This window comes from Heterodontus francisci, chromosome 8, assembly GCF_036365525.1.
Source record: "Heterodontus francisci isolate sHetFra1 chromosome 8, sHetFra1.hap1, whole genome shotgun sequence".
NCBI classification, from domain to species: Eukaryota; Metazoa; Chordata; class Chondrichthyes; order Heterodontiformes; family Heterodontidae; genus Heterodontus; species Heterodontus francisci.
Window position 1 is genome coordinate 29343154 of NC_090378.1, and position 23739 is coordinate 29366892.

The 23739-nt window shown below is 43.6% G+C and overlaps 1 protein-coding gene across 3 annotated transcripts in view; it reads left to right on the plus strand.

Moving 5' to 3' along the window:
- LOC137372722 (PALM2-AKAP2 fusion protein-like) overlaps positions 1 to 23739 on the plus strand; it is a 90008-nt gene that overhangs the window by 33801 nt on the left and 32468 nt on the right. Inside the window, exon 1 of one of the 3 annotated variants that reach the window (XM_068036872.1) lies at positions 21381 to 21569. The exons of the other annotated variants lie outside the window; for them this stretch is intronic. Within the exon in view, the coding sequence (XP_067892973.1) occupies positions 21531 to 21569 (39 nt within the window). The 5' untranslated portion in view covers positions 21381 to 21530. Of the gene's footprint in view, positions 1 to 21380; positions 21570 to 23739 lie in introns of those variants that run through there. 3 annotated transcript variants of the gene reach the window in all.

The window sequence follows — 23739 nt, forward strand, 5'->3', positions numbered from 1 at the left end:
AGAACGGGAGTTTATTGTGTGCAAATTGGCTGTTGCATTTCCTTCAGCGACTCCACTTCAAAAAGTACTTCATTTGGCTGTAAAGCATTTTGAGGCGGCTGGTGGTCGTGAAAGGCTTTATAGAAATGCAAATGCAGGCCTTTCTTTTTCTTTCCTTTCGTCAGTATTTATTTCTTGTAAATTACAAGCATTATGGAACTTATCTGACTTCCCAATAAGCGTGCAAGAACTTGTTCCTGTAACAGTTTCTGACATTCCTCATTCCCAGCAATGTTGTCGTTTGCGTCGGTTAACTATTCATGTTTAATCTAGTCAAGAGAACTACTTTATCCCAAATTGTATACCTAGTGTTTTTACTCGGACATTTTACCCAGTTGATTACAATGTTACATGAAGGGAGGTCACATCTGACATTTAGCAATGTTACTTCTATAGACCTCCTGTGAGTGCTAAAATAAGCAGCTGAATAGTTCTATTATCTCTTGCCGAGATTTAAATGGACTTCGCTCCAATCTAATATGATTTTAAAACTTGGCTACAGTGTCCCTGATTGCAAAAAGCTCAAATTTGAAACGGTGTCATTATTTCCAATCTGAGGGATTGCTGAAATGATGTAAACTCATTGTTGAACTCTCAAGATCCATACTGCTGATCTACAGTGTAATCATCTAGTTTTCTGCACTACGCTCTGTGCCTGGTTCTGAAAGGCTAGTGTGTCCTTGTAACTTCTCAAAGTAGTTTTAACACTGATTTCAAAAACAAGTGCAAACTATATGTCTACCGTTCTGATGACTCCAATGACGGTCTAATTCCAATGATTCTAAACAACTTTGGCACGAAAAATAATATCCAACAATTTCAATTAAGCGGCACAAACATTGCAAATAAGGAATTTTGTGCTTTAAAAAAACTAGAATCATAAGATTATTTGAATTAATAGCTTTGAAATAAGAGAAGTTTTAAAAAATAATGTGCAAGCTGTGTATCTGTTCACTTTCTTTGAACTGAAGGTAGCAGATAGGATGGATAAAAATGCTGCATAATCCTGATCCAGCCGCAAGCCGGCTGCAGAGGACCAATCTTATTCAGTGATTTGGAAATGCATGAGTTGGTTTTATGGTTGTGACTTATGTTCTACTAATCTACTGATCTCGAATTTCTGCTGAAATAATCTTGGCAGCAAAAACCATGTACATCTTTCACCCCTTTTCAGCTCACCTTTCAGCTGACAGCTGCTTTCTTTCACTCTCAGATTTTATCCAAGCTGTCTCCTTATTTCCTGCATTTTTTTCCCTGATTCTTGCTGCTGTTTATTTTTCTTTCATTCCTTTATTCTGTGGTTTTGTATTTTGACTTCCATTTATAGTGCCACCAACCCCAGCCCCACCTTCCCCATTGAACACTGGTGCAACAGTCAAGTGATACATCACATAGCACCAGTAGCGTCAAGCCCAGCCAACTGTCCCAATTGCATGCAACATAGAATACCACAGAAGGCTTACCAATGACAACAGAACATAACTAATATTTTTATTAAAAATCAAGTTACCAGGATTTGTTACAAATAGAACGCACATTGGGATGGCAGTGGGTTACAGGAAATGGATGATATGGTTGGCGTAACTCCTTAATGCCTGTAGTATGCATTAATTCTACATCCACCAAGACTCAGATTACTTTCCATAACCCATCATCTGGTGCCTGTCCTCCATGATAGCAGACATGTTGTTTAATGTTCTACTCCTGATATGCTGTAGGAGAAAAGCTATATCGGGAATTCCACATGTTCAAATGGATGCTATTTGCTGTAATTCTTTTTTAAATGTCTTTGGTCTTTCATTCAATTTTTTGTGGAAGGGACTGTTGGCACAATTATTTTCTGTAGTTTGTTTCATATTTACTGCCTATTATAGCGAGAGGTTGTCAGGTGCAGTCAAAATTCAACTTTGTAGGATTATTGTTTTGCAGTTGGGCTTTCAAAGTGGATAGTTATTACTCATTGGAATATTATTCAAATGGGACACTGGACTTGGCATCATAATTCAACTGGTTTAGGGCTTTAATTTAAAAGTGCTACTGTAAGTTCTTTACCACATTTCACCACAACTGCTTAAACCACTCAGCCTAGAGGCCTGCTACCCGACCCGAACCCGACAGGACCCGACGACATGTGTCGGGGTCAGGTTGCTCTTCCGGGTCCGACATTCGAGGTTGAGCTGGGTCCGGGTCAGACACACACAGTACTACCTTTTACTCTGCCAAGAGGAAAGGGAGGTTAAGTAAGTAAGCATCAAAATTTGAAAAGCCTGCCTGAGCTGGAAGTCCGGGACGTCAAGGAGGGGATTGTGCATCCGGACTCCACAGACTCTGAGTCTGCGCAGTGAGTGAGTGAGCGTCTCTATGATGTCATCGCACTCATGCTGCAGCTTCCTTCCATTCCATCCATCCAAAAGTGGTAAGTACAATGAGTAATTGCATATGGTCAGGGTCGGGTTGGGCGTGGGAAAAAATGGAAGGACTCTGGTCCGGGTCGGGCTCGGGTCCGATGTGGTTCTGTCGGGTTCGGGTTGGGTTTGTTTTTTCAGAGCCGAGCAGGCCTTTAACTCAGCCACCTGTATATTTGGAAATAAACTTGTTTTATTGTGATGACTTTAAATTTTTAATGTTTCAGGGCTTATGTCCTTTTGGATTTTTGTGGGAATATTGTGGTCTTCGAGAGGGTATAGAGGAAATTTACCAGAATGGTTCCAGGAATGAAAAATTATAGCTACAAGGTAAGGTTGGAGAAGCTGGGGTTGTTCTCGAAAGAAGCTGTGGGGAGATTTGATACAGGTGTACAAATTATGACATTTAGATAGGGTAGACAAAAGCTGTTCCCAACAGCTGATGATGCAAAGACTAGAGGACACAGATTTAAGGTTTTGGGCAAGAGATACAGGTGGGAATCTGAGAAAGAACTTTTTTTTACACAGCAAGTCGTAATGACCTGGAAGTCATTGCCTGCGAGGGTGGTGGAAGTGATGGCTATGAATGATTTCAAAAGAAAATTAGATGGGCACTTGAGGGAAATAAACTTGCAGGGCTACAGGGATAGAGTGGAGGACTAGGACTGGATTGCACAACAGAGAACTGTCATGGACTCGATGGGTCAAATGGGCTCCTCCTGTGCCTCTATCACTCTATTTTGGACTTTGCTTTTTGTTAAAGCAATTTTTCATACAGTGAGCATCTAGAAAATAATGACAGATCAGAACTGAAAGCTTGGGGCTGGTGATAAATGAAACTTGAGTAGCAAGAAAGAAGACTGATCGATCCTGAGAGGGAGAGAAAGAAACTTGGAATAAGTTAGAAGAAGAATTGGAATCTAGGAGAGTTTTGTAATCTCAGGGTAGGTAATCCAGAGCCCAGTCTAAGCTCTGAGGACATGGGTTGGAATCCCACCATGGCAGATGGTGAAATTTGAATTCAATTAATAAATCTGGAATTAAAAAGCTAGTCTAATTATGACCATGAAACCATTGTTGATTGCTATAAAAACCCATCTGGTTCACTAATGTCCTTTTAGGGAAGGAAATCTGCCATCCTTACCTGCTCTGGCCTACATGTGACTCCAGACCCACAAAATACCCTCTAAAAGCCACTCAGTTCAAAGGTAATTAGGGATGGGCAATAAATGCTGTCCTAGCCAGAGGCGCCCACATCCCACAAACGAATAATATAAAAAAAATCTCTGAAAATGATCCAGGCACAAATGTGGAAGAATCTAGGCAGGATACAGGGTATTACTTTTCAATGGTCATGTTTTGTGAGTCTACTCTTAGAGAGTCTGAGTCTGAATGCAGCAAGGGAAGCCTCTCCAGGCTTTTCTTGCCAGCCCCAGAAAATTTACCTCTGGAATTACCCCAGGTTCTAATCTTGGAACTTTCTTCCTCATTTGCATTCTGTCAGCTTTACCATCTAAGTTGATGATTCTCCATCATTTTCCTCAACCCACCTCTGACCTTGCATTGCCTGTGGATGAGGCAAAAATCCTCAAACTGTACATCAAGAAGACAAATGTCACAAGATCCACCCCCATGCCACTGCTTCTACGTTTCCTGTTTGAGTTGGAGTTGATCTTCAAGCCCCATATCCGATCCATCACTAAAATCACTCATTTCTGCATCAGAAACATTGCCTGCTTCCACTCTCACCACCACTGAAAGAAGTGCTTATCCATGTTTTTGTCAGCTGTAGAGTTGATCCCTTTAACATCCTCCTTGCTGGTCTGATCCATTCTCCATAAACTCTTGCTTATTAAAAGGTCTGTGACTCCTATCCAACATTAAGTCCCACTCGCCCTGGTCTTTGTTGACCTACATTGGCTCTCTGTCATTAAAGTATTGAATGTAAAGCACTTCTTGTTCTCCAAGTCCCTTCACTTAACTTGTTCACCCTATCTCTGCAACCTTTATAGAATAGAATCATAGGATGGTTATAGCATGGAAGAAGTCCATTTGGCCCATTGTGTCCATGCCAGCTCTTTGCAGGAGCAACTCAGCTAGTACTGTTCCCCCACCTTTTTTTCCCCATATCCTTGCAATTTTTTTCTGTTCAGATAATTATCCAAATCACTCTTGAAAGCCATGATTGAATCCTGCCACCACCATACTCTCAGGCAGTGCGTTCTAGATCCTAAGCACTGGCTGTGTAAAAAAAAAAAAAAAAAGTTTTTCCTCATGTCACCTCTGGTTCTTTTGACAATCACTTTATATCTGTGTCTTCTGGTTCTCCACCCTTCAGAGAAAGGGAACAATTTTTCCCTATTTACTCTGCCCAGACCCATAGTAATTTCAAACATATCTTCGATGGTTTCACCTCTGCCATTGGTTAAGGCCTCAGTATTGGCAGCTGCAATGATGGCAGCCACCATCTGTGCCCGCCCTCACCATTTAATCCTTGAAGTCTGTTTTTTGTGCATCCCATCTTTCCTTTGCCCCACTATTGATAACAGAGCCTACAGCTGCTTCTCCACTACCTTTCGGAATTGACCATGCTAAGTAAACTCCTCTTCCTCTCCACTTTTTTCTCTATCTTTTTAACCGAGATATATTTCTCTCCTCATCCCTTTGAATTTTCTTATGCATTCTAAGTTAAAAGGGTTATATAAATGATGGCTGTTTGGTGTTAGTTCAATGATCTGAAATGAATTTAATAGTTTCCTGCGTTATATTATGCAATGCATCGTGCACAACATATGCATGTGTACTTTAACCTTTTGGGCATTTTCTGGTGTCAGGCAGCCCACCCCCCCCCCCCCCCCCCCCAACCACCACCTGCCAAGACTGAGGCACACATGATTTCACCACATGAACGTTAAAACTTAAAATTGCAAGCCCCTGGCTGGAAAGACATTTGCATAGTACCAGAAGGTGTTGAAACAAAGGAACCAGTCGCCACCCCAATACACAGAAGAGACCTGGTCAAACCAGTCGATCACGTGACCACCTGCTGGCCAACTAGGAGAGTTTTAAACTGAAGGAAAAACCGATTTTGAAATCAAAACGCTGTGTGCTGCTGGAACTGAAGCAAGAATTACAGCCTCTCCTGTCTGCCTGCTCCCATCTCCTTCCCATGGAACTAAATCTTGTGAAAACACGTGAAACTCAGAGGAAAGTCTCCTATGTGAACAACGTTTAAAAAGAACACTGGGCCCCGACGAAAGCAAGTCTACTTACAAAAGGACTAAACCGTGAGCTCGAAGCACCGTAACAAGATATTGCCTCAAACGGTTCCACCTTATCTTTTCTCTTTTCTGCCCCATCTGCACGTGTATATCGCGTGTGCATGCTAACGTGGGCGCGTCATATATCCATAGGCATAAACCGTATTAGTTTGAGTAAGTTTAATAAATTTCACGTTTCTTAAACCAAAGAAAGCCTGTTTGCGCTCATTTCTTTGCCTTATAATTGCAAAGCTGTGAACAAGAATACATAAATGGGGAGCTCTAAACACCGTGTATTTAAAATTAACCCTGTTACAACAAGACCAGGTGAAAGTTGTAACAGACCTCTAGACATCTTCCTCACCTGGTCGTAACACTGGTAAAATGCTGACTTAAAGCCGTGTGCAAATGTTTTTTGATTGTTGCGAATTCTTTTCTTCCTTGATTACTGAATGTTTAAGTAAATATAACGTGAAGTGTATTTTCCTGTTTTGTGGGAGTATAAGTTGTTTTCTACAAAAATTGTGCATGTGGCTAAAAAAGTGTCAGTGTACCCACACCTATCGGTAGTCAGCAATTTTTATTGAAAAATACTGGTGAATGGGAATTGTTCTAGAGGGAAAGTACAAAATGTATATTGCAAAAAGCATTAACAATAGACAAAGGGTAATTTTAACCTGACGCAGGAAACTCTCCATTGGGTGGAATGCTGATTTTACACCATGCCAGGTATTGCTCTCCATTGACATCATAGGGAGTAAAATCAAGCAAGGTGTAAAACGCAATCACTTCAGACCCCAGATGGGCCAAAGTTAAAATTGCCCTCAATATGTGAACGCATGCTCCTCAGTTATTTTCTCCATTGGTGCTTCAATCTTGGCTTATTTGGCAGCTCTACACCCAGAGAGCTTTTGGCCTGCAGTATAATACTGGAGACTTCTTTCAATAGCTTTAGGTCATAGAGTTATACAGCACAGAAACAGGCTCTTCGACCCATTATGTCTGTGTCAGCCATCAAGCACCTATCTATTCTAATCCCATTTTCCAGCACTTGGCCCGTAGCCTTGTATGCTATGACGTTTCATGTGCTCATCGAAATACTTCTTAAATGTTGTGAGGGTTCCTGCCTCTACCACCTCTTCAGGCAGTGCATTCCAGATTCCAACCACCCTCTGAGTGAAAAAGTTTTTCCTCAAATCTCCTCTAAACCTCCTGCCCCTTACCTTAAATCTATGCCCCCTGATTATTGACCCCTCCACGAAGGGAAAAGGTTTCTTCCTATCTCGCCTATCAATGCCCCTCATAATTTTGTACATCTCAATCATGTCCCTCCTCAGCCATCTCTGCTCAAAGGAAAACAAACCTAGCCTTTTCAGTCTTTCTTCAAAGCTGAAATGCTCCAGCCCAGGCAACATCCTGGTGAATCTCCTCTGCACCATCTCCAGTGCAATCACATCCTTCCTATAGTGTGGTGCCCAGAACTGTACACATAACTCCAGCTGTGGCCTAACAAGTATTTTGTACAGCTCCATCATAACCTCCTGCTCTTATATTCTGTGCCTCGGTTAATAAAGGAAAGTATCCCATATGCCTTCCTAACCACCTTATCTACCTGTGCTGCTGCCTTCAGCGATCTATGATCAAGTACACCAAGCCCCTCTGACACTCTATACTTCCTAGGGTCCTATCATCCATTGTATATTCCCTTGCTTTGTTAGTCCTCCCAAAATGCATCACCTCACACTTCTCATGATTAAATTCCATTTGCCACTGCTCTTCCCTTCTTACCAGCCCATCTATATCGTCATCCTCACTATTTACGACACCACCAATGTTCATGTCATCTGTGAACTTACTGATCATACTCCTATATTCACGTCTAAGTCATTAATGTACACAACAAACAGCAAGGGTCCCAGCACCGATCCCTGCGGTACACCACTGGACACAGGCTTCCACTCATAGAAACAATCCTCGACCATCACCCTCTGCCTCCTGCCACTAAGCCAATTTTGGATCCAATTTGCCAGTTTGCCCTGGATCCCATGGGCAATTGCCGCCTTAACCAATCTCCCATGCGGGACCTTATCAAAAGCCTTACTGAAGTCCATGTATACTACATCAACTGCTTTACCCTCATCTACACATCTAGTCACCACCTTGAAAAATTCAATCAAGTTAAGGTCAATTCTGAATTAATCATCTGAACGGCATTGAAATCACTTTCCTCCCCTACTATAGCATTACATTCTGAAAGGCCTACAAAAACTGTTTATCCAAAAGCCTAGTCCCATAATGAGCTGTATGAGAAATATATGTTCTAGGAAAAGGTTATTTTAATTCCTTATTGACAGATTATAACATTGTTGTTTTTAAATACTATTTTTCTGGATGGACTTTTCCTTACCAGCATTCATTCATTCTGCAGAAATCGGAGATCAATGAGGAGTTGCTTACATTAATATTCCCAATGTGCACTCCCAGTACAAGAAGCTCTGCAGCGTTAAAAATGGCAATTTACCCCTTTGACGACAACTTGTCTCTCTACTGCTTTTGTGTACTGTAAATAAATCAGACAGCATGCCACTGACTAACAGAACTATCTTACCCATGGCAGGTTTCAGTTAATAGACTCTGCTTGTGAAAATTACCTTTTCTGCCTAGGGGGATCCAAGATAAAGCATAGGTCCAAATTAATAGCATTGTCAAAGCAAGTGAAAAAGGTTTAGGCCATTCTGCAACTTAGTTAACAAAACTGCTATAATTCATCAACATGCATACAATACCTATAAATTGAAACATGATTTAAAATCTCTTTTTAAAATCAAAATAGATAAAAATAAATCGTAGCACCCTTCAGTCAACAGAAATCAAGGCCCAGAAAAGATTTAATTGAACTAATGATGATCACAAAATACTTTTTTATTCCTTCTTGGAGTCAAAAGAGTCTGGTAACTGATGTGTACAATATAGTTCCCTTTTAACTTGTCCTTTGAAGTAGTTTCAAATGTGCTGTCAGGATGCCATTAATCCCCTTGCCAATCACATTTTGTAAAGTCTTATCAGATGTAGCATGTACTGTATATTCTTATACTGAGATTGAACTGAATAAATGAAGTGGCTCCCTGGCATTTGCAGTAATCATTTTTGCTTTCCCAATTCATGTCTCAGTAATTACTTTGGAATAATGATGTTCTTGTCTTTACAGATGAGTTAACTTCTTTCAGGTTTTCTGAAGAAATCATCTTGGAGAAAGATAGTCACCAGGTTCAAAATGATGTTTGAATACTTGGGTTTTGGAGAATCAAGAATAGCTCCAAGGATGTAACACCAGGGCAAAGAGTTCTACTGTATCGCTAGCAATAAATATATCACATATACATTAGGGATGGGCATTAAATGTTGACCTAGCCAGCAAGCCCACATTTGCTTGAACGAATAATAAAAAAAAAACTTATGGATACCCATAAAGACTATTCAGCAGGGATCCTGATGGCAATACCTCAGTTCTTCTGTAGTTGAGATTAGCACAGTGTGACTACTCCTTTGGAGTGGGATGCTCATTAGCAAGCTTGGCAGACAGTAATCTAAAATTGGTTCCAAACGCTATGTGCTGGGGGGGGGGTTAAAATTGCAGCAGCATGATGCCATATCTGCACTTACTTTCCAATGCTTGCGATTTTAAATGACATGTTTCAGGCAGCATGTCATGCCTTTGTCTGAGGTAGTGGAATTAAAAGGCAACAGTAAGGGTCTGATCATGTTTGTCAGATCCCAAAGGCATTTTGACATGTTTTCAGTGAGGTTAGCTCCTGGTGTTGGCCTCACCAGCAACTACAGGTGCTAAGACTGCGGAGGCCAGGAGAATAGCACTTTGGGCTGCCTTCAGCTGCTTTCACAGACAGAGGTAGGATTTTCAAAGGAACCTTTTGAGTCATTTAGTGACTCTGTTTGCATCTTGCAAATAAGAAAATAGGAACATAGACACAGAATTAACATGGTTTTAAAGTCTAGATAGAATTAAAAGACATTGTGGATAATTCCTGTTAATAACTGATATCACTAATTTTAGACCTAGAAATCATAGAAGCAAAGTTTAAAGCCCGGAAGGCCATTAATCCCACCGTGTCAGTGTGTGCTCTTGGAAGCATAGTTATACTTAGTCCCAAGTGCATGCTTTTTGTCCATAATCCTGTAAGTTCCTCATCCTCAAGTACCTTTCCAATTCCCTTTTAAAAATTTTTATGGAATCACCTTCCACCATCTTTTCAGAGAACATTCAAGATCCTGACAACTGAACGAAAAAATTTCTCCTCGCCTCCCGTCTAGATCTTTTTCCAATGATTTTGAATCTATGACCTCTAGTTATTGACAAGCTCACCAGAGGGAATATGTTTTTCCCTACTTACTCTATCAAAACTTCTCCTCATATTGAAAACCTCTTGATTGTCTGTCTGTTTTGATGAAGAACATTTCTAACTTTTCCATAACTGAAGTCCTAATCCCTGATAACATCCTGATAAACCTCCTCTGTACTCTTTAGTTTTAGTTTAGTTTAGAGATACAGCACTGAAACAGGCCCTTCGGCCCACCGAGTCTGTGCCGACCATCAACCACCCATTTTTATACTAATCCTACACTAATTTCATATTCCTACCACATCCCCACCTGTCCCTATATTTCCCTACCACCTACCTATACTAGGGGCAATTTATAATGGCCAATTTACCTATCAACCTGCAAGTCTTTGGCAAGTGGGAGGAAACCTTTGCGGTTTTTCTGAAGTGTGAATTTTTTTAAAATGGTGTCACTTGTAAGGCCAGCATTTGATACCCAGAATTATTCACTGCACTCCAGCTGGCGCCTAACCAGTGATTATATAAAAATTCTAGCATGATCTATTTGCTTTTATATTCTAGCCCTCTATTTATAAACCCAAGTAACCCATATGCCTTTTTAACCATCTTATCAACTTGCCCTGCCACGTTTTAAGGATTTGTGTATCTAGACACCAAGGTGTGTCTGCACTTTTCAAAATCATGCAATTTATAGTATATGTCTTTCCTTATTAATCCTCCTAAAGTGCATTATTTACACTTCTCCACATTGAATTCCATCTGTCATGCTTCCGCCTTGTCATCCTGAAGCCTAAAACCATCTCATCTATTACTTTGCCAAGTTTTGTATCATCTGAAAACTTTATAAAGCTGCTCCCTACACCTGAATCCAGGTTGTTTATAAAAAATGTAATGAGCAATGGACCCAATATTGACACTTGGGGAGCACCACTGCAAGTCATCTCCCAGTCTGAAAAGCATCCATCGACCACCACTCTTTGCTTCCTGTTGTATTCATACCAATTTTGTATTCATACCACTATTTTGCCCTTAATTTCTTGGCTTCCATCTTAATATGCCTCCTGAGTGGCACTTTGTCGAACACCTTCCCAAAGTCCATGTATATATACAGCATCAACTGCACCACCTTGATCAACCTTCTCTGTTACCTTGTCAAAGAATTCAACCAAGTTAGTCAGACACACTGTCTTTTAATAAATCCATGCTGGCTCTCCTTATTAACCCACGCCTGTCCAAATTCAAATTTATTTTATTTCCAAGTTTCCAATAACTTCCGTCCTACTGATACTAGGCTGACTACCTTGTTGTTCCTGGTTTATCCCTCTTTTCCCCCTTTCTTGAATATAGCGACCCTCTGGATACAGGAGTAGTGCTGGAGGACTAATGAGGTTTGAAAGGTTGTGACCAATGCCCTTTTTTTCCCTATCTTTTTGCTTCTTTCCATACCTAGGATGCATTCCATCTGGACCAGATGACTTACCGACTTTTAGTAATCTTTAGTATGTTTTCTCTATCTTCTATTATATTGAGCATAAAATTAAAATTAGCAATCTTGTTGCGTTACAAGACATCTGAATGTTTGGACCTGGCTAACTAGCTTTTCAGCTACAGATCAGAATTAATATGTTAAGGCCAGGTGAGGAGGGGGTCTCAGGCACCCCTCTTGCCCTTCCTCTTATTTGACCGCAACAGGGTTTATTCCTTTTTAAACCATGGTTGTGCTTACCACCTTTGAGTCATTTACCTTTTTCATTTACTGTGATCTTAAAAGAACCAATTGGACAGGTTTTCTTGAGTTTAAACAAGAAAGAGTCATTGGTTGGGCAAAGTGCACTTTGTGGCTGGCCTGCTTAGCTCAGGGTTTTCCTGAAGCCAGACTGGTAAGTGGGTCCCTGGCTGTAGCAGTCTGTAGGCTTTGAGGGTCCACAGTCGCAGACGGTTTTCAAACTTGATGTTTTCTGGAGAGAGAGAGGGAGAAAGAAAGGGAGGCACACACTTTTCTCTGCTGTTGCACACTCGGTTACTGCTTGTCTCTTCTGTGTGTAACAAAACTCTCAGCTTTTTCAGAGATGGACAGATGGTCACATGGTTCTCTCAATCCCCTTTGTTTTTAATGAGGTCCGAAGTATAAAACCCAAAGTGTTCTCAGGTGGTGGTGTCAGTGTTTAGCCCCTTGAGGGATGTTTCCACTTATGAATGCCTCCAGATGGCTTTAATGTCCCGCTAACGAGGATGATCTGGATAATCTACTGGGCTTCTCGTTAGACTTCTAACTCTGGTTGGGGCCTTGTAATGTACAAAGGTGTTTCAGATGCAAATTGCAGTGGCCATCTTGCTTGCAAGTTTTTTTTTAAAGTTAACTAAGAATTTCTCCATTAAAAGTCGAATGTAAGTTCCAATGAATTATTAATATTTTTCATTTGGCATATAATGTTTTCTTGACAATGTCGAGTTGCATCTATTCCCTTGCAAGACGAACCTTTTTTTGTACTTTACTAACTGTGTTAACATGAAGTTACAGGATTTAATCTCCTGTTAATACCCTTTGTTATTAATAGATGGTTCTGCTACTTGAGTTGCAGTTAGAACTTTTTTACTTTGCGCTGTGACATTCATAAATTGACGCTTAAGGCGCAGGCTACTGTTTCTACACGGTAGTAAAAGATTCAGTATTTGTGTAAAGCTGCACCTATCATTTCAATGGAACCTAAATATCTTTAGACTCTTGTCTGTACTAATTACCCTGACTGAATTCAATGGGCTAGATCCATTTAAAGAATAGTGGTTGTTCACAGCTGTTTTCTGAGACAATACTGGATTACCTTCAATACTGAGGAACCATGATATTGATCAGAATGCTCAGTCAACCTTGGCAGGAAGTTGACTCTGTCCACAGTCTAAAATGATTTTTTTTTATTGATTCATGGGATGTGGTGTCGTTGGCTAGGCAAGCATTTATTGCCTATCCCTAATTGCCCTTGAGAAGGTATTGGTGAGCTGCCTTCTTGAACCGCTGCAGTCCATGTGAGGTAGGTACACCCACATGCTGTTAGGAAGGGAATTCCAGGATTTTGACCCAGTGACAGTGAAGGAACGGTGATATAGTTCCATGTCAGGATGGTGTGTGTCTTGCAGGGGAACTTGCAAGTGGTGGTGTTCCCATGCATTTGCTGCCCTTGTCCTTTTAGTTGGTAGAGGCCGCAGGTTTGGAAGGTGCTATCTAAGGAGCCTTGGTACGTAGATGCAGTGCATCTTGATGGTACACACTGCTGCCACTGTGCGTCGGTGGTGGAGGGAGTGAATGTTTGTGGATGGGGTGTCAGTCAAGTGGGCTGCTTTGTCCTGGATGGTGTCGAGCTTCTTGACTGTTGTTGGAGCTGCACCCATCCAGGCAAGTGGAGAGTATTCCATAACACTCCTGACTTGTGCCTTGTAGATGGTGGACAGGATTTGGGGAGTCAATAGGTGAGTTACACGCCTCAGGATTTCTAGCCTCTGACCTGCTCTTGTAGCCACGGTATTTATATGGCTACTCCAGTTCAGTTTCTGGTCCATGGTAGCCCCTAGGATGTTGATACTGGGGGTTTCAGCGATGGTAATGCCATTGAATGTCAAGGGGAGATGGTTAGATTCTCTCTTGTTGGAGATGGTCATTGCCTGGCATTTTGGTGGTGTGAATGTTAATTGCCAGGTCTTGCTGTATTTCTACACTAACTGCTTCAGTATCTGAGGAGTCATGAATGGTGCTGAAAATTGTGCAATCATCAGCGAACATCCCCACTTCTGGCCTTATGATTGAAGGAAGGTCATTGATGAAGCAGCTGAAGATGGTTGGGCCTAGGACACTACCCTGAGGAACTCCTGCAGTGATGTCCTGGAGCTGAGATGACTGATCTCCAACAATCACAACCATCTCCCTTTGCACTAGGTATGACTCCAGCTAGCGGAGAGTTTTCCCCCTGATTCCCATTGACTCCAGTTTTGCTAGGGCTCCTTGATATCAAGGACAGTCATTCTCACCTCACCTCGAGTTCAGCTCTTTTGTCCATGTTTTGTCCAAGGCTGTAATGAGGTCAGGAGCTGAGTGGCCCTGGCGGAACCCAAACTGAGCGTCAGTAAGCAGGTTATTGCTAAGCAAGTGCCATTTGATAGCACTGTCGGCGACACCTTCCATCACTTTACTGATGATTGAGAGTAGACTGATTGGCCAGGTTGGGCTTGTCCTGCTTTTTGTGTGGCAATTTTCCACATTGCCAGGTAGATGCCAGTGTTGTAGCTGTACTGGAAGAGCTTGGCTAGGGGCGCGGCAAGTTCTGGGCCCATAGCCTTTGCAGTATCCAGTGCTTTCAGTCATTTCTTAATATCACGCGGAGTGAATCGATTTGGCTGAAGTCTGGCATCTGTGATGCTGGAGGAGGCCATTATCCATATTCATCAGGCAACACTTGGTCCAACTTCAGTTATATAATTCATAAATCCCCTTCTATTACTTCTCAGTTAAAGCGATTTATTTTCTACAATGGATTCCATATTTAAAATAATTGGAATTGAACAGTCATAACTTAATTCCCATCAAGAATTACCATCCCTTCATTTCTCATCCAAGAGTCAATCTATAGTGCTTTTCTTTGGAGGAAACGTTTATAACTCACATACCCTTAGGAGAATGAGCAAAGCCAGTGGAAGGATGCTGTTTCTCATGTTGGAACCCTTCATATGCTTGTATCCAGTGAGTTCTGGGTGCTTGAACCTGTGCAAGCCCAGCACCAGGCTGCTGCACCTCAACTACTGACAAACAGTCTGGCCCAACTGACCTGCTGGCAGCATGGCAGTTAGTTATTGGTTGAGAAGATGAGAAAGGAGTGGATGTGCTGACATCCTGAGAAGTCAGCATGTACCGCTCCCACGTTACCACTGCCACTTCTGTAGGGCTGGGATTCATCTGCATAAAATCAGAATGCAAAAACCCTGATCTATGCAGTTCACCAATCTGACCAAAGTGGATTTCGCCTAACAGAATCTCACCATTAAGAAAATATTCCAATTCGTCTTTCTTGGACCCAAGTGGATGATATCAAACTTCCCTTCTCCCACCGCATTGAACTCCATTTGCCACAGGTTGACCCACTCGTAGTCTGTTCATGTCCCTATGTAACTTTCTGATCCAATTTACACAACTTACTGTGCCTCGTAATGTTATCTGAAAACTTGGATTAGACAACTCCATCCTTTAATCAAAATCAATAATATGTAGTGAAAAGCAGTAGATTCCTGAGAAATATCACTTGATACATCCTGCCAATCAGTTTGTTCCCTTTATCTCTGCTCTCTGCTTCCTACCTCCCAACCAGTTATCAACCCAAGGTTACTTCCAATTCTGTGTTTATTTTTGAGAATTTCCCCCACCGGAATCATATTAAATGCCTTCTGCCCTCCATATTGGCAACGTTCATAGACTTCCCCTATTCACAATATTAATTGTCTCCTCAGAAAAATAAACCAGTTTACCCAGAGATAACCTACCTTACACAAATACATGCTGATTGCCTTTGCTTAGCACATGCTTGTTCAAACATTCAATCAATCCCTGTTTCCCAGATGTTGGGCAAGAATTTTGCATTGGGCGGGAGGCCCCACCCACCAGCCACAAAGTAGGGAGTGAGCCTGCCTCCGCTGGGCCTGGAGCCACGCTAGGATTTTATGTTGCCCAGGCCTTTAATTAGCCTTGGGCTGTACTTCCATCCCTCTGATACAGGAAGTCCCGCCTCCAAGAGCTGCCGGACGATCAGTGGGCTGGCAGCTCTCAGTCCCAGCAGCGCCACCAGGAGAGGTGACCATTGCTGAGACTGCAGCCTGGGAGTGGAGCAAGAGGGATGCCGGCCTGGACAAAAGTAAGTTTGTGGGGCTTTGCCGGGTACAAACAGCCGGGTCCCAGTGAGACAAGGGGGGTTGGTTGGCGGGGGGGGAGAAATGTATATCAGTATAAAGCGTGGCTACCCGACTCAAACATGACTAGACCCCACGACATGTGTCTGGTTTGGGTCAGGTCTCTCTTCCAGTCCAGCATTCGGGCTCGTGTCGGGTTGGGCTGGACGTGGACAGTGCTGCCTTGCTCCGGGAAGTAATCTTCAATTGAATATTCAGGTCAAGGCGGGAAACATGCAGTCATGACTCCACACTCTGCAGTGAGCATCTCCATGACATCATCGCACTCATGCTGTAGCTTCCATGCATCCAAAAGTGATTCTACACGACAGTGCACAATGGATGCCCGTGTGTGAAAGTTGGGCAGGGAGGTGGGGGGTCGGGGTCGTGCCACCGGTTCCTGGTGATGAGATCAAGCTCAGATTTCCAACTCCATCTGCACGATTCTGCAGGAATAGCCTGCTGCCAGAACAGATGAACAGGATCACAGCATTTGGACAAGGTACAGTAAAATAACCTGTTTGATATCATTAACTTTATTACAGTAGTAGGGTCGGGTATGCAAAACAATTAAAGGACTCTGGCCCGGGTCGGTTTCAGGCTGGATGTGGTCGGTCAGGACCGGGTCGGGTTTGAATTTAATTGAAGGCAGGCCTTTATTTCAATAGGGGCAGTTGGGCCCGGGGGGGGGACCCTCCATAGGGCACAGGGTGCCCAATCAGGTGGGCCCTCCCCAGCTCACAAGGAGGGTGCCAGGTTTTACGGGGCACTTTCCTGGAGGGCCTAGGCCAGCTGCTGGTAATATTCCAGCGGCAGCGGGAGGAGGCCCTTAAGTGACAGTCAATTGGCCACTTCAGGACCTTAATTGGCCTGGGGCAGGCAGGCTGTTTCTTGCTGCCACCCCTTTTAAAATTGCAGCGGAGGTGGGAAGGTGTCAAGAACAGCATCCCCCGCCTTCCACTCAATTTTATGACATCCCGCCACCAGTCTGCTCCTGCAGCGCGGGGTGGGGGGAGTAAAAATCCAGCCATACATTCTAGCAACCTCCCCACAACTGATGTTAAACTGGCACTAAGGGCACAAAATTTACCCACGTTTTGGCTGCTACATATAACTTCATAGAGCCAAAATGGCTGTATGCAATATTGGTGAGTGTTGGCGTGCACAGTTAGTGCCTACTAGAAGTATGCAGAGTAGGCAGATCATGACAACAATCAGCTTGTAACACTGCTTTGACACCAACATTTCAGCTGATGCCATCTCTTCAGCAGCAGGAAGGACCTTCCACCAATACTATTCAAAGGAATTGATTGCTGATTGAGTTCTACTGACCGTTGCTACGATTTTAGAAGTGTTTTGTTTCTAGAGTTATTTTAAAGTTGCTGAAGTCTACAGAGAATGGTCTACAGGTGCTGAAGGAATTGGTCTTGACTTTAAGGTTTCTGCACAAATTAGTTGCCCCCAGACATGGGTGCAGTAGTAGGCATTCCCCTTGGAATACAGCGTAACTGGGAGAATGAGCAGAGGTGTCACAGAGCATGGCAAGCTGCTTGAAGAGGGAGGAGTTGGGGTGTGAAGGGCTCTCAGCAGGAGGCTATATCTGCTCAGGGTGTTAAGAGAGCAATTTTCGTACCTCGACCTCAGCGGGAAACAAAGTGTTAAGACGTCTCCACTTCAGTAAGGATGGCCTTACTGAAATCTGCCACCAACTGTAGTCACACCTGCAAACTCAGCAGGGTCAGGAGCGCATTGCCAGTGGCTGTGAAGGTAACTGTGGCCATGAACTTTTTAAATCTACAGGCTCCTCCCAGGATAACCCTGGAGATATTTGCAACATCAGTTTTCCATCCGGTGCTGCGTAACCAAGATTGCTGACACTCTCTATTCAAAGGGAGCTGACCATATTGCATCCAGTCATGCTAGGCCCCCACCTGCCAAGAATGAGGCACGTCAATTTTGTCATGAACATTGATTTTTAACTGTTGTTGGAGCGAGGAAATGACTTGTTAAACAGATCAGCTGTGGCTGTAACAAAAAAACATTTACAGACTAACAGACATCGAAGGTGAGGAACCGCATTCCAGGGCCTGCTAAGGAGGATGCAGTCCACAAGGGCCAGGACTGGTTAGACCAGTGGTTATATGTGCTTGAATACTAACATGTCTGTAACTGAAGCTAGTAGCTCTCCGAGCCAGAGTGAAGTAACTTGGGCTAAGTTAAAAGCACTGTCTATGGAAGAGTTGAGAAAAATGGCTGAGCAGTGTGGGATCACTGTACGTGGCAAGGCTAGTAAGTCTAAACTCCTAAGGCTAGTGGCCAACCATTTTTCCCTTGAATCTGAAGAAGCAGAAACAAGGTTAGAAGTAGACTCCGAGAGGGTATTGCTAGCAAAGATACAATTGGAACAGGGGAAACTTGAATTTGAGGAAAGAGAGAGGGAGAGAGAGCCTTCCAGAAGGAACGTGAAGAGAGAGAAAGAATATCCGAGAAAGAATGCGAAGAGAGTTGAAGCAGCTTGAGTTAACTAGGGGGTGACAGAGTAACCACAATGAAAGCATGGCCAATATGGACGAGCGTAATTCAGGGCTGGGTACAAAATTGTTAAAACTAGCTCAACTGATTCCAAGATTCAATGAGGAGGATGTAGAAGATTTTTGTGTCCTTTGAGAGACTGGCAAGGCAGCTAAAATGACCAGCTGAGACCTGGCCTCTTTTACTGCAAAGCAAGCTAACTGGAAAAGTCCATGAGGTCTATTCCCTGTTGCCAGATGAAAATTCATCAAATTGTTATCTGACCAAAAATGGTATCCTCGGAGCATATGAATTAGTACCCGAAGCCTATCGCCAAAAGTTTAGAACCCTCAAGAAGCAAGCTAATCAAACTTATCTGGGGTTTGAAAGAAGCAAGCAGATGGATTTTGACCAGTGGCTGAGGGCTCTTATAGTACAGCTCAGCTATGAGAATCTCAGAGAAGTAATTCTGTTAGAGTAATTTAAACACTCTCTCTCCCACTCTCAATAAAGACCCATGTAGAGGAGCAGCAGGTTCAGAGAGCCCAGCAAGCGGTCGTTCTGGCCGATGAGATTGCTTTAATTTATGTCAATTTCCAAGGGGAGAACCTTTCCTAATCACCCCTACAAATCCAAAAAGGGCAAATCATGGGAAGGTGATCTCCGCCCGGGCAGTCCTGGGAGAGAGAAAGAAAAGCAGGAGACACAGGGGGCCCTCCTCTAACCAGAAAGGTGGGTGCTGTGAGCAAGAGTGAGACCCGGAGACCTGTGTGCTTCCATTGTAATAAGGCATGTCATCTAAAAGCTGACTGCTGGAAACTAAAAGGAAAACCTGTAGGGTTAATCAGGGCACACCAGCTCACTGAAGAAGTGAACCTGATGGAAAGCACAGCAGAGCAAGCTATGGCTTTAACTGCACTAAGAGTGAAACCCAGAAGCTTACTACTGCAAGTGCAGGAAAATTTACTAGGATTCCTGAAGTCTATCAGGGTTTTGTGTCTGAAGGGTAAGTAACCCCATACCCGTCGAGTGGGCCAAGCAAGCCCATAGTGATTCTCAGGGACACGGGCCACTAGATCCCTTTTACTGGGAAAAGGCCTGACCTTTCCCCCAGGGTGTGCAGTGAACACCAGAATGGTGGTGAATGGTATTGGAGAGCAGTGTATGCATGTACCTGTACACCAGGTGCAACTTACTTTCGGGACCGGTGACCATAGGGATTGTCTCTGGTTTGCCTCTGGACGGGGTTGACCTGCTAGTTAATGATCAGGTGGGGGTGAAGGTGGTAGCCGCACCCCCTGTAGTGAAAGAAAGATCGCAGGACGTCAGAGACAGGGCAGTGGTGGGAGATGAACCTCTGCAGTTTCCCTGAATGTGCAGTGGATCAGGCCACAATCAAACCAGTTCCCCCGGAGGCGACTGAATTGGCACTGCAGGCAGATGACTTTGAGGTCTGCCTGTCCAAGACTTTCTTTGGGAAGTTAGGAGACCCAAGGAATGAATTAAATGGATTTTCCCTAGGTGTGGCTCAGCGAGCCGACCCAGTATTGTGACAGTTAGCACAGGTTGCCCAGTCTGAAAGTGAAGCAGAGGGAGTCCCTGATTGCTACTATTTAAAGAATGAGGTACTGATGAGGAAATGGAGTTCTCACAGACCTGAGAACAAGGAGTGGACAATAGTTCACCAGTTAGTGGTGTCACAGAGGTATTGGAGAGAAATATTAAGGGCCCACGAGACTACAGTGGCTGTACATGCTGGTATACGAAAGACCAAAGCCCATACAAGACAGCAGATTACTGGCCAAAACCCCACAAAGATGTGATGGAGCACTGCAAGTACCAAGTTGAGGGGAAACACTAGTGAAGCCTGCACCCTTAAGTCCTGTACCAGGAGGACCCTCCAGCAGAGGGCTGGTGAACTGTAAGGGACCCCTGCCGAGAACCACAGGGGAAGGCAGGCACAAAGCTGGCAAAAGGTTAAACCGGGAAGGGGAAAATATGACCAAGAGGCCAAGTTAAAGGAAGTCCGGGAGGAATGTCGGATAAAAGCCCCTACTGTCCGGTCAGTCATCCCCAAAAAATGAGAAAATTTAGACCCCACATCCTCCTATGTAAATGCAGACACGAGAAGCACCCCGCCAGAGTTGCTAACAGCATTTACAGGAGCTGGCAGAGACAAAGATAGAGCTCTAGGGGGCAGAAGAACCATGAGGGTGATGCCTCACATAGTCGAAGTGCCACAGGGGAGTGCTGTCAAGTCTGCACAAATACCTGCAGGTAGGAGGTTCCCAGAGAATAAAGGGGAGATTAAGATAGAATCCTCCCCCACAGTCAGAGAAAAATGGAACCACTCATCCTCTGAAATCAAAAGTCTTTGCATGACTCAGCAAAGCACTGGAAGAGAGTTCAGGATAGACCCGCCCACTACTGACCCTCTTGGGGGAAAAAAATTACCTCAACAGGAGCAAAGACCCTAGGCAGCCATGGAAATCAGAAAATGGAAGAGAAACTTCCCCCCCAAAAAAGGTTTATTGGTTTGCCAAAAAAGAGGCGATTTTAATAAGTTTTCGGATTTGTGAATGAATGAGAGAAATGCATGAGGTTTTTCTGTATCATATTTTCTCGCGACTCTTTTAATGAAATGCGCTTTTCTCAAATCACATTTCATTCCGCTGCGTGTGGCCCCCACCTGCCAAGAATGAGGCATATCAATTTTGTCATGAACATTGATTTTTAACTGTTGTTGGAGCAAGAAAATAACTTGTTAAACAGATCGGCCGTGGCTGAAATTTTTTTTTCAGACATCAAAGGTGAGGAAGCGCATTCCAGGGCCTGCTAAGGAGGATACAATCCACAAGGGCCAGGACTGGTTAGACCAGCTGGTCACATGACTACCTGGCTGTTCCAGGGTTTTCTTTTGAACTGGCCACAGAGTTTGAAGGCAGAAAGTCTGTTTTATCCTGGACTGAGAAGATCTTTCTCCTGTCTGCTCCCGTCTCTTTCTCACAAGTCTCTGAATCCACTGAAGACACATGAACCCCAAGAGAGAGAAGTCTCCTACAGCAAACAAGGTAATACTGGGCCCCAACGAAAAGCAAGATCTACCTAAAATCAAGGACTCTACAGTGTGCTCGAAGATCCGTAACAACAACTCTTCAGATATTGCCTCAAACCTTTCCACTTTATTTTTCTTCTGCTCTTTTCTGTCTCTATTTGCATGTGTGTATCACGTATGCATGCTAGCGTGGCGCCTCGTGTATCTGTAGACATTAACCAAATTAGAGTTTAAGTTTAATAAATTGAAACTTTCCTTCTTTAAACCTGAGAAAGCCTATTTGTGCTGGTTTCTTTGCCTTATAATTGGAAAGCGGTGAGCAAAGATTCACCAAGGGGGAGCTAAAAAGAAAACATGGTGTGTTTAAAATTAAATCCTTGAACAGTAAGACCAGGTGAAGGCTGAGAGGGACCCCTAGACACTCTTCTCACCTGGACATAACAATTCTCTCTTGCCAGAGAGCAGCAGCCAGAATGAGCACATAGTTTTGTGAGGATTTTGGGCTTCCCCATGGTGCAGAGTGCCATTGACTCGTTGCATTGCTGGTGCTCTTAACTCTTAGATGCACCACAACCAAAAAGGATACTACTGCCTCATTGTCCAGAGGATCATGCAGGTCAATGCCCAGTATCCTGGCAGCAGTCATTCTGCAGCAGTCCACTAAGCAATCTGCATTTGAACCACCACAGTAAACCAAAAGGTGATAAGGGCTATCCGCTAACAATATGGCGCATGACCACAGTATGCAAGCCAGGCACATATGGGCAGCATGCATACAATGAAAGCCATGTTGCAACACAAAATGTGATGGAGCAGAGCAATGTGCTAAAACAATGCTTCCACTGTCTGGACCACTCTGGAGGACCCATACAGTGTGTTGTATGATCGCCTTAAGAGTGATGTCCCTTTAAGAACTTGGTGTGTTAATGAGTTAAGTACCAGGATATAGTGGTGTGACTGCAAACCATAGTCACTCTGCAACTGTAACACCCAGATGAAGGTTCTGTAAATAGTTTGCTTTGTACTGTATATACTTGTTTAGCTGTTCAACAAACTGGAATCCACATACCTCCATTATGTTGCATGAGACAACATAAAGAACTCATTACACAGTGCAGTACACAGCAGAGTGAGTGTCAAGATTTGTGGTGGGCTGCTGTATGCTGCACAACCTCGTCATCATGAGTGTACAGCCCTTGCCACCAGCTATATGGCAAGCAGCTGAGGAGGAGGAAGAGAGGAAGCAACCTAGACAGCCTCTTCCTGTCCATGGAAAAACATCCGAGTACGATACCAGTCACCATAACCCCAATTCCCCATTCACCACAGTCCAACACCTTCCCTTCCCTTTGTCACTGACTGTCACTTGGCTGCAGTGCAAAAATAAAAGCCACCACAAAATAAAGATTCCAAATAAAACTAGTAAATTTATATTATGGCATTTTGCATGCTAATATCAACTAATCCAATGTTGTGCATTCCTTTAGCACCTGTCTTGGGTGTGCCTTTGTCCTAGTGCTCCTGTGCAGTGCTACCACAGTGGCTACAACATGGTTGGTGGAAGGCTGACAACTTTCAGTGAAGGAGACTGCTTTTGGCCTTGGATGATGACCATAAGCAGCTCTAGGCCTAGGCCTGGCTATGGACTGCACCATATCTGCATGGGTGACAGCAGTCTGGGCTTGCTGACTGGGCAACAGTAAGGGCACTGGTGAAGTGACAATGTTTAGATGACGAATGCTGTCATCTTAAAAAAGGACAGGGGGTTCGTACTCCATGAGGATACTGACATTCCACTGGATCAGTGCCTCAGTCGTCCCAGAAATATGTTAGAGGTCAGATTGCTGTAATACCCTGCAAGCACCTTTGCGCACTGGTATCCAGCCACGATGGCAATGATCTGATCTTGTATGACAGAAGTCTGAGCTTCCACTGCAGCTACCAGACATTGGGTGGGCTTCTGCGTGTGCTGCAATGGAAGCTGATATATCGGCCATCAGGCACTGCATCATGGTTAGGGTGCTAATGAAGTTGGCCACCACTTCCTTGCTGAAAAGGTTGGACTCCAATCTCTGCACAAAGCCCTGTGCAAAGTTGCTGCTGGAAACTGCCATGCTCCTTGACATTTATGCAGGCTTACTGGCAGGTCCATCAATGCACCAAGCAACCAAGCGTTTCATACTGAC